Source organism: Diuraphis noxia, unplaced genomic scaffold, assembly GCF_037042655.1.
Source record: "Diuraphis noxia isolate RWA-SAM2 unplaced genomic scaffold, SU_Dnox_SAM2 contig0002, whole genome shotgun sequence".
In the NCBI taxonomy this organism is placed as follows: Eukaryota; Metazoa; Arthropoda; class Insecta; order Hemiptera; family Aphididae; genus Diuraphis; species Diuraphis noxia.
In genome coordinates, this window is record NW_028301712.1 from 11,002,936 (window position 1) to 11,015,929 (window position 12,994).

General features: G+C 26.1%; 1 protein-coding gene across 1 annotated transcript; it reads right to left on the bottom strand.

Annotated features, from left to right (window-relative positions):
• Positions 1-567: 567 nt before the first annotated feature.
• LOC107173507 (F-box only protein 32) lies at positions 568-12,398 on the bottom strand. Its single transcript, XM_015524071.2, has 8 exons — positions 12,087-12,398; positions 11,584-11,637; positions 3,000-3,085; positions 1,784-1,836; positions 1,447-1,633; positions 1,210-1,382; positions 888-1,144; positions 568-804 (listed from the first exon to the last, which is right to left on the bottom strand). Exons 1-8 carry the CDS (start codon positions 12,215-12,217, stop codon positions 606-608), a joined length of 1,140 nt encoding a protein of 379 aa, XP_015379557.1. The 5' UTR covers positions 12,218-12,398; the 3' UTR covers positions 568-605.
• Between the last annotated feature and the right edge of the window lie 596 nt (positions 12,399-12,994).

Consider the following 12,994-nt stretch of genomic DNA (forward strand, 5'->3'; position numbering starts at 1 on the left):
ACAATTCGTTTTTAGTAACTAAAATGTATATCAACTTTTAAGTGTATTATTTGGATCTTGATTTCAAGACTTAACTCATTTAAATGGAAGGAGCCATAATAATAATATACTAAACAAATATGACTAGAAAATATCAGTTGATTTTTCACAGAAAAAAAGTAAAGGAAAATATTGAAAAATTTAATTTCACTTTTATACTTTACTACTGTAAAGTTAGTACCTATCTAACTAGGTATATTTAAAGTTATACCTAATGTTTAATAATGAACTCTGAGTGCTTCAAGATTGTCAAAAATATATACTTTTCAAAAGTATATTACAATATATTATAACCTACCATCATGTGCATTTATTTTCTAGAAAAATAATTTTTATCTTATAACTTTTAAATTTAAATACATAAATTAATTTTGATTTGTTTTTCAGCTTTTGTTATAATTATGTGTTCAATTTTAAAATTTCATTTAATTTATACATTTTTAAATAAAATATAGTATACCTACTTCATAAATTTGAAATTTCTAGGGATACAATCGTACAAATGAAAAATTATAATTATACTTCTGATTACATAATATTAATAAACTTTATCTTTATTTAAGATCTTAAAGCGAAAAAAATTTAAGGAAAGTTTGCGGTGGTATGGGTACATACAATGAATTTTTATCAACATCCTCAAGTTTTTCCATAAAATGAGGATCAGTGTCTGCAATACATGGATGGCCAATACTATGCCAGAACAAACATCGACAATTTCGGCATAGTTGTATCATTTCAGCATATTCTTCTCGTAATCCATAACACCTAAATTTATATTTTAGTATTTACATAAATTTAATACTTGAAATATTATTAATAAAAATAATATTATAATATGATAAACTTACTTTCTTAACTTGTGGTATACTAGCTGCCAATCTTTACTGGTATTCGGTGAGCTATCAATCACAGACTGTATTTGACGTGGACTAAAGTGAAACTGACATAGCTCACGCCAAATACGTAATTCATCCACTAAACGTGCCATTACTCCCCATGCATGAGCCGAACGCTCCAGATCACGATGATCAGCTAATCGTAACAATACCTCACGAACACACTCCTCTGGAAGTTGTTCAAATTGTGGTTCTTCATCATCACCAGGCTAAAAATACAATTTAACATTTATAATAAGCGTATTTTTGAAATTAGCATAAAAATAAATTTTACTTGACGAATTTCTATTTGATCAGCTATTTCATGAATACGATTAATAGTAGTCAAGTGTTGTTCCCATAATATAGTTGATCCCAATGGTCTGCCCCAACATGCACATTCAACAACCTCACGAAGTTGTCCTAAAAGGCGGTCTAACATATGTTTGTTTTGTTGACTTTGAGATACTAAAAAGCAGTTACATTATTTAACATAATTACATAGAAACAATAGTTTTTAATAAACTCTCACCTTGGTGAGCGACTTCTTCAATTATATTAAAAAGAACCCTTTGAGCACAACCAGACAATGCATTTAGTCTATGAGAAACTAAGAGATCAAGAAGTTTACAAATATAGTGAAAACGACGAACATCATGTACAGCAGAACGAAAGTCTAATCGTTTGAGTGCCTCACTTAAACCATTAAACCCTGCAATCTAAAACATTCAATAATTTTAAATGCAAAACATGAAAAAAAATATTTTGAAGTATTTAAAAAAAATAAGATAAATGAAATATGAAGTAAATTAGGTAAGTTCTTAATTATTTATACTCCAGTAGGTATATACTGTGTAATGCATTGTTACCTCTTTTGTACATTTTATTGTAATGTGGCAATGAGGCTGGATAACACCATCATCTAAAATACAATTTTAGAAATAATAAATAATACATAGATAAATATTGATATTCTACATGTCTACCCAAGTCCCAAATATTTTTGACTGCCTCCTCCCAAGAGCTGTGCCCTTTCCATCTAGCTTTAGATGATATAGATGCTAAATTATTTACGTAATTTATAGCAAAGATGAAATATTTCCTGTTGCCCTTTTCTTACTCTATCTGAGAAATATTTCTGAGAAGGGAATTTCTTCTTTCTCTTAAGTATAAATGTATAAGTGCATATGATTATATTACATATCTAAACATACATTTAAACACAAATTAAATGTCTATATTCTAAACTCATTATTTTAGTTCTAATTTTTTTGAAAATGTTATCTTTATATAATACAACATCTAAATATATTTTGTTGATTTTGGATTTAGTATTAAGATGAGTAAAGAAAAAAAAAATGTTTTTCCTGTGAACATTTAATGTAAAAACTAAAAATATAATCCGTTGGTGATTTGAGTTTGAGACCACTGCCCAAGGCCCTACATAGCTCACATGCATCACTATAACCACGGGTGATATCAATAGCCAATATTGAAAACCTACTAACTACTGATTCTGTTATACAATGATAGGTGCCTACTACCTTACCTAATATCTACGTTTATATTTATATCTTATGGGGATTAGAAGTGTTGATAGAACTGTCTTTGTCTAATTGTCAACACATGTGCAACAACTAAAATAAATAATTGAAAATATACATCAAAGCTGTTAGGTTTGCTAACATAATATTATTGGGCAATGGCAATTGGCAATATACCTACATAGGTAATGTTATATTTAATATTTTTTTACGAAAACAAAATAAAAAATAATCTATGAATACTATGGTTAGGCCATTCACCCAATGAGTCACTTTAGTAGTTTAATACTCTACTTTGTGATTATAACCTCACGTGGTTAAGGTCAAATTGCTTGAATCTATTTTTTTATTATTTAATATTATTTTATTATGTATCTGAAATATTAAAAATGAATATCTACATTAAGTAATTACTTACTAGTTAATAATTAATAAATGTTCAGAATTATGTACCTACTACAATACCTATTTTAATATAATCAAATATATTTCTAATGTATACATATAATATATTATTTACTTGTCTATAATAAACACTTACACTGGCTTTCACTAGAGTATTTAGTTCTGGGACGTTTGAAATGGTTAATTTTGTTTTCTTTTTCCTCAGAACTATCATTTCCATTCCTAAAACACAATACACCAATATAACAACAACAATAACATATAGGTACATACTTAAGAATAAAAATATGTGTATTTTTAACACCAGTCATAAAAATTTTTATTAATCAATTAAAATAGCCTTGTGCCCTTGTAGAATAGTTGAATCTGTCAAATAGCAATAACTATGACAATGATGAACCAATATAAAAGCCCATTGACCATTGTGGATATTTAATATAACATTTTTTATAATTTATAGGTAATACAATTTATTATAATCACATTCAATAAATAAGCCTAGTATTTAAATAACTTATAAATACCCTTCAATAATGATTTTAAATAATATAATTACCTAATTATAAATCTAGCTGCATCGATTATAATTCAAAAATAAGTAGGTATATCATTTACTCATTTAGTAATTTTTATAATGTCTGTTTTGTTGGATAAAAAAAATGTGTTATATTCTTCTTAATGAATCGTATAAAAACATATTATTATATTTATAAAATAAAATTCATAAATTATTATTCATTCTCAAATAAATATTGGAACCCCAGGGCCCAGACCACTCAAAACACCCACTAGTAAAACGTATAAATAAAGGGTTCTACACCTTGAGAAAGAGGTACTTAAAGTAAAGGTTTGAATTTCAAAGTTAAAAAGTATTACAATATATTCATTACAAAATTAAAGATAATTCTAAAGAAACATTATTAAAAAAATTATTTGTATCTATACAAAAAATAATAATAATAAAGTAAATAGTAATAGTGTAAATGAGCTACCGAAATTGAGTGATATATTTTCAAATAAATTGTCAATTGTAAAATAACATATCGCTATGGCTATGTAGCCATGTAGATTTAACAACATTTTACAAATAATACCTAATAATATTCAAATATTCAATTACTGTTATAATAATATATATTACTTTCATTCGCTGTATTTACAATTTTTATCTTTAACAAGTAAGTACCTAACCAAATAAGTACTAACACAAAAGAAATTAAATATATTTTGTATAGTACTATAGTATTCAGAGGATTGTGTTGTACTAATATTTTAATTTAATTTTGAAATTAAATATTATTTAATGCGGAAATTTACATCTTTTGTTCTAAATTTAAAATCAGATTACACTAACAACAATCAAAAACTTCTTACAATATAATTTAATTTTATACGAAAACAAATCTTTGCATACTAGCTGGACATGTTTTTAATTTTTGGAGGTCATCCAAATATTTTTATTACGTCTAAAAAACGCCATAGTTCAACAAATGGCATCTAGCCAATTATACTTTAAATCAAAAGTATAACCGCTAAAAGACTGTACCTAAGTATCAGAAGTTATTTTTGGATATAAATTAAGTATTACGCTTTTAGTAAGCTACACATTTGCTAACACTTTGAACACAATATTTGAATGTTTGATAAGTTTGTATTTAAATATTAAATCTAAAATATTAGTGTAATAGTGTATGACTATACTTCATAAATTTATTATAAATCAAATACGAATTCACGTATAAATAAACTATTTTATAGTGTCTGAATTTGTCTATCGTAGTTAGTCATGTCATAAAATTCACTGTCTTTAAAAATTTAAAATGTATAAATTATATATATATTAATAAATACGTAATAGAACAATTTGACTTGATAATTTTTTAGTTAAATTTCGATTTTTATTTTCTTTAAATTAAAAATAATGTCTAAATATGTATATTATAATTGTAATTTAAATTAGATTAAAATCTTAAATATTAAAAAAAAAAACTATTACATGAATAATTTACACAATAATTATTTTACCTACAAACCGTTAGTTACATAATAAGAACAATCTCTTATATGATATGATTCAATACCTATGTGAAATACAAAAATAATAACAACTAACATTATTGTATGTTGTATGTGTGTTATAAGGACTTGCGTGTACACTAAATGTATAATTCTGTGGCAGGTAAGTTTTGTATGTTACGTATATTTTATTCGTTACGCATAGGTACCTATTTCTCTTCTCGTTTTCACTCTACTGTTTCCATTCTATTTATGAACGTATTTAAGAGATGGATCAGTTCAAATCACTAAATGGTGCAAAATATAATATATATTATAAGAGCACATAATATAATATTTAACACACATTTATAAAAGAATATAGGTAGTATTAATGGTGCATTATATATTATTTTTTAGCAAACACATTTTTTCATACAGAATATAGAAACAACTAAAGATGTTAAAATATTATTGACATGTTGCAAAAAAAAATTGTTAATCGATCAATACATTTCAATCATCAACTAAAATCAAATTAACTAATAATCATGTGTCATTGTCAATACCTACATCACTAAATCAAATTTAAGGGACCATTTTTAGCTCTCTATTGAATCATTATTTGTTCATGCGACCCGGCATATAAGGTAAATATATAACTTATTTGATTTTAAAATCTCTAAAAAAAATGTCATGCACTATTACTTGTCTCTCTCTGATTATAAACGCTGAATATAAATTATCTATATGTTTGTCCGATGTTTGGGTAAATTCTCATACCTATAAATAATTTTTCTTCAGCTTTTTTCCGGGTTATTTTAATATTTGTTGATACAATATTACAACCCTAAATGGATCACAAATTGGACGTTCGGAACAAAAGTTCACGTTACCCCCCCCCTCCCCCCCAAAAAAAAATTTAATACGACACTGCATATGGGTCGCAATTTGAAATCACCAAAACTAATTTTGTATTATCTTTAAAACTACAGTGAATAGATTAACAAACTTAAAGTTAAGAAAATTGATTACATACATTATTAAGGCTAGTTTTTTATGACATTTCAATTTATCTATATACAAGTTATGAGTATATGTATAAAGTATTTTTATAAACTCGCATATTGAAGATAAATTGAAATATCCTAAACTAACGTATATAAAAAGCACAGATTAAGTTTTCAACTTCTAGTTTGAATAGTTTGATAATAGTTCAATTCACCCAATTTCATTTAACGAAAAAATTATTTGGTAGAGATTGCTAGAGACTGTTGCGCACTGCTGCAGTATACTATAATTTCGTCTCGCTTGGATCACTCCAATGTGACGATATACAAGCCATTATAATATTTGAATTTTGAAAGCAATAATAAATCATCACATAAAAAAATGTCACATGAATAGATGAGTAAAGATGATTGGTTTATCAAAAAATAGTCAATGTTTTGCCTGAAACAAGTAATTGTTTCGATATTTTTCATACATTTCCCTATATGACGAAACACTAGGTAGAATAGGTTATAGGTACTTACTTAGATAGTTATAGAAATAGAAGTACTTAAGTGTATAGTTTTATACTTATCCGAAATCACTAAAAAATAAAAATATATCATGATACCTAATTTAAAAGATATTGTTAAAAAACTTAAAAAAAGTGGATACCCCATACCAATATGAGATACTCAGTGCAGCAGTTATAGTATAGCAAAGAATAAAATTCTATAATAGTCACAACCCCTTCGTCTACCCATTAAAGCTTTAAATTAAATTTATTAATTTTATCCACCCTGGATCCTCAAATTCATATCCATTAATTAAATAATTTATGTGAAAAATTTAAAAATACATTGATATACCTACTTTCCAGGCCCTATTTTTTAGTGAACCCCAACACAAAGTGTGTAATCCGAAATTGAAAGTGCACTACGGATTCAAGAAGTGTGTACCTACTAAATACTAATATATATAAGACTACTTGCTAAATAGTAATAGGTAGTACAGAATACATTATACACATTAAAAAAAAATTATATTTGTTTAGCCCCCCACGGGTTCTGTATTATTTCATGGTAGGTACATTAAAAGATGTGTAGTACGAATTTTTGTGAAAAATAGGGGCAGCTACTTTCAATAACAACAAAAATAAGTTATAACTAGCTGTATTTTTGTATCCAATAATATTTTAATATTTAAACAGCTGTAGGCAATATTGTTTATAATTAATAATACCTAGATAAATATATTATATATTATATACAATATACAATACCTATTTATTTATTTTATACGTACCTTTAACTTATTTGATTATTCTTATAATATGCGTACCTATATTAATTTATAGACATATGACGATCCATCAAACATGCTCACTTAAATTTTTTTCAATCATTATTTATTTATGCATATAACATTTGTTTTTTGGCTTAAAGACAGTATTAGATAAAATTATAACCATATTAATAAAGACAAAATTAAATCTAAATATTGAAATAGTGCTAAGGAGAAGACAGATATAACTTCTGTGAAAATATTCATGTATCAAAATTGAAATTCAAACGAGCAAATTTTCAACTTTTTGTATTAAGAATAATAATACGATACGTTGGACTATGATAGTAATATCAGTTAAGGAAGATATATGTTAGCATTTATGAGTCGAAATTATATAGTATTTAACATTAATTTAACATTTTATAATCTGTTACAATTATAAAAGTATAATAAATACAATACATTTTAAACCTATTATATGGATTTTATAATTTTATAAAAATATTTATTTACCTAATTATTATTCTTATATATTTTAATTTTTCAGAAAAATATTGGATATTGTTTTAGATACATCATAATTTTCAAAAATCTTTTGTTTAATAACTTACGTCTTATGATAAAAAATGTTTTTCTTATTTAAAAAGAAAGTTTTTACGGCCCAAATACTCCTTAAAGGTATAAAAAATATCAAAATTTACGTGATTTGAAATATTGAATTTTAATTTTAGCGAAAAAACCCAATAAAAAGTGTACTAAGGTAATTGTCAGGTACTATCAAAATCCTAGCAATTTTCGAATAAAAATCGTTTTAAAATCAAAAATTCATTGCAATCAGAATTAAATCCTGATCACCCATATATAAAACATAAAAGTAATTGTCTTACTATATGCGCCGTGTAGATGAGGTGTGGACATCTCAGAAATGGATTCTAAACGCAGTAGTATCGTAATGTTTGTAACACCTACTTGTCTCACACTGGACCACAATCACATGCCATCGAACTCTTTCGGCGTGGCCCGCAGGCCGCAATAGTATAAAAAATTTAATATTCACTATTATTATTTTTATACCATAAAAAATTTGGTTTTTATTTGAACATTTTTAAAACTAGTATTATTTGACATTTATGATATTTTATATTTACATCACTTGATAGTAATAGTAATTTCTAATTACTTATAAAATAATGTTAATCATTCGTAGGCTATTAATCGAAATGTGCTTAAAATAATCACATTAGGTGACTTGTGACCATTGGTGTATCGCTATTATATTATAATAATAAAAAAAGTCTACGAAAATATGTTTTGACTGTAAACCTTTGATGTATAAATACTCGTATTTATGGCCCGCTGGTATTTTGAGTTTGAGACCACTCAAACTGGCTTATGGCATTATTTTCAATTGTGTTAGGGTAATTTATATTTAAGTTGATTACTTAAGTCCTACTTATCGCTTTTACATATTATAGTGTATGTAATAGTTGTTTAGTTGGCTATTTAAAACCACTTAGAAAATAGAACATTTCGCTACTAAAAAAATCCTTTAGTACATTAATACAGTATATTATTTAGCATATATTTTATTTTTTATTGAACTCGTAAAGGTATTAACTTTTATAAATTCAATATTTTCGATGATGAGAATAAAAAATTCGTTCTTTTTTTTAATTTGTGTGTCATTTTAAGGCAAGAAGTTCCAATAATTATAAATGCCATTGTGTGTATAAAATATAATAACGTTAAATTTTCAAGTACCCATGAATAATAAAAATGAATTACAACACAATAATTACTATTCACTTCATTTAAACCTAGTCATCCAAATTTCAACTTCAAATATCTTTGTTTTTTGTTTTTTTTTTTTTTTATTAGAAATAAACAATCTATGCAAGTATATACAAAACTTCAAATATCAACAAAAAAATTGTACATGTACATTTTTTTGGTTTCAATATAAAAGATCGGGTAAGTCGTGGATGTCACTCTGCTGTACAGTAGGTACGGTAGGAATTAAATTTGAATCCAATGATATTATATCATCGTATACGAAAAACGATTCTGAGCGGAGACGGTTTATCTGTCTAAGATGATATATTATTATAGATTATTAAAAATTTTCAAATCTTAGATTTAAAAAGAAAAAAGTCACTCAAATGTTTTGAAAAATTTATCATATCTAGGAAGGGCGTACGGCTAATATAAGTAAACAACCCAAATTTAAAGTTTTTACGAATCTTTTTAACCAAATTACAACAAAAAAACTCCCAAAATTAAAATGTCTATATAAATAGCTCAAAAATGGCTAAAATTTTCCGAGCTTTAAACCTCAAGGAACAAAATCCAAAATACAATAAAAAAGATCTCTTGTAATTTTTCATTTGAAGCAATATTTTTGGTAGCAAACGACGTCCGTAATTATTTAATATTATAAAATCGTGAAATCGTACGTTTTTTCTCCTTTCACCGCTTTTATTTCGAGTACCATTTCGAAAATCGAAAAATGACCGACTGAATGAGTGAGCAGTTCACTATATTTATATAATTATATAAACAATATTTTTTTATATTTATACATATTCGTTTAAAATTTTTATCGACATATATGGAAAAAAACAACTAGCATTCATAAATTTTAGGTTTCTAAACGCATTTTGTTCATATTTACAATCATAATTCATAACTATATGGTTGGGTTAGGTATCAGCTTTCTGACCTGATGTAGTGATGTTTATAGAAATCTAAAACTAAAATGTAAAATGTCTATAAATGGCTCAAAATAAGTCATAATATTTTAAAAATTATATACCATATAGTATAGAAAATTATAATATAAACATTTGGTCAATATAAATATCTCAGATATATCGTTTTTGCGTTAAGTAAACAAAAAAATATATTTTGTCAAAACCTAGTTTGTGTTAGAATTCTCATTTGTCTTTCATTTTTAAAAATAAATGATAACGCAGGCCGCGTAAAAATTCTACGATTTTATTAAAAAATATTCTTATCTAAATTAAAAATAAATGTATACACATATTTATACAGTTATACCCAGTGCTCGACTTGATGGGGGGGGGGGGGGGCTGTGGGACTAATTATTCAGAAATTTCAGCGTACCCCTACTTTTATTTTTAAGGGGAACGTAAGAGACGCTAAATCATGCCATCATTGCAATCATTCTGAATTTTTAATTTTTCTCAAAATGTACGTGAATAAATGATAACATATATAAATAAGCAAACCTAAATAAATAGTTTTTTTTTTGTTTTGTTTCAATTGTTTTTGAGTTTATTATACTTTATATTATAAGTTAAAAATATAATATACAGTATAATATATTTACATAGTTTTTTTTTTTTTTAATTTAATAATTTATAAATATTTCCCAACGATTTAAAAGGTGTATTAGGGGGGTGTGGCTTTGTAACGTTTAACAAGTGGTGGGGACGCTCTTTTTTTAAAGTTAACAGAGTCCCCCTACTTTAATCTTGTCAAGTCGAGCACTGGTTATACCTATAAGATAACAAAGTAAAACTTAAATACTTAATACATGCAAACTGTTTGTGTATGAATCAGAATATCAGATTGAAAAAAGAAATTAGTCAAACTAGGTCGAAACTGGGTGATAACTGATAAGGTCAATAAATATACCTAATATTATATTACACTGATTCAGTGATACAATATATAATAATACAATTTATAATTTGTAAAATAAAAATTTAATGTGTAATCCTTAATGCCTTATTAGTTAATTCCAAGGCCCTTTGGTCTATCGATTAACACCTCGGTCTATTATTGATAACAATTGCAAGGGGGTGTGAAGCACACCCTACCATCCCATAAAAAGTGTCTCAAAGATATATTATAAATTTGGTTACAGATATATTACACATTAAAAAATCGGCGTACTTAAGGGGATTAGGGGTGTATTAACCCTAATAATCTACTTTTTGTGCTTCCTATGAAAAAGTTTTTGCTTAAAATTTTACGAAAATTATCTTACTATGAATTTTGTTAGGCATCAAGTGAACAATCCTTTTTGACTTTTGAGTACCTATATATAAGATAAAATCCGATAGTGGTTATTGCTAATATTCAGATCGATTTATTTATTTTTTAATACTAAAATCAATTTATCAAATATTATATTATTCTAAAAAAAAATTAAATTAATAAATAATAGCCGTGTGTTATTTTTAATTATACCTACATACCCAATATAACCATAAAAATGGTTGTTACATAAAAAAAATTCCTTAAGATGATTAGTAATCATATGAGATAAGCTGATAAGCACAAATTAAATAATGATTTGAAGGTGTGCGAGGGTATAATTCGAACAAATAATAATATATTATATCTAGTTCTTACCCATTAAATATTTAAGACATAGATATATGAATGAATATTTTTATTGTAGGTAAAATCAATTTTCTTACCAGTTATCAATATCATCAGTCTTCTCTTCATCAGAATGGTCAGAAACAGAATATCTGAAAAATAGTATACCTGTAGTAAATACTGGATTTCGTATTAAAATAACATTATACAGCTAATTAGTAATTAATAATAAGTAGATAAATAACATAAATAAAATATAAATGATATTAATGATTTGAAAAAAATTAGCAGCAGCCCCAGCAACATGATTCGAACAATTTAAGTAGTATAATTAAAGCTGTATAAGAAACTTTTGTAAATTTGAATTCATATAAAACAATGGAAGTAATACAAAAGTTATTCCCGAGGTAGGTTTCGAAATTAAAAAAAAATAAAAAGGTAGCAACTTAATTTAGTCTTATAATGCAATTATTTCTATATTTTTATTGCATAATTTTTTTGGAAATTTAATTAGCGACCTATATAATATAACCATTTGTACCTTAAGGTGCATACCTATATTTAAGCTTTCGTAAAGAAATAAGAAATTGCCAATTTTTACCTGGTCAATAAATTGTCTTGTTGTCCTAGTAAAAAATTGCAGCATTCCAGGATTTTCTTTTTTTCCCATCCTTCTTCTGTTTTCACCCATACTTCCCCTGGAGATCGCCAATCCTTCGATATAAATGGCATTATAATAATACTGAGTAATGGGCAAATATATTTTTTTAAGCGAGTGTGTAAATAAGAATTCAATACTATTATATTTGTATGTTGGGATTAAGGAATAAAGGTAATCGTTTAGAAGAAAACTGAGAATGAACTGCTGGACCGTACGTCGACAACGTACAGAACCAGAACAAAGACTGAATAAAGAAATGAGTGACAAGAAACTCGAGAGTCGAGAGAACTGACAACGGCGCAGTATCAAAATAATAACAAAACATTATTTCGCACATGCGCAGTGTACTTAATAACAAAAATATAAACACAAATCCAAGTGGATCGTATAGGACGTTCTGTCCGTTCTGATAACCACAAGAATTATATGGAATACATTTTTTTATTAATTAGCCACTGTGATTTAAAATAATATACCTAAATATACAATACATATATAACACGTATTACGTATATTGCACTTCTTAAATCATGCTTTCCAGTTTCCACATAATAGATAATAAAATTTAATGATAAACTATGTAACATTATATAAATATTCTACATCATATAATATATTTATAATACATTATAATATTACGACGGTGTTTATTAATCTATGATAGCTATTAGCTATCATCAGTGAGAGACGTGAGTGTTGCTAAATTATTTATTTCCCTAATTAGTAATTACTAATTACGATGTATGTGGTATTGTGGTCCGGTCTCCGGTATTACTGATTACTGAACAGTAAATACTTCTTCTGCTGATATTTGATTTTATAATAGGTACATCGTACATGTATGGCTG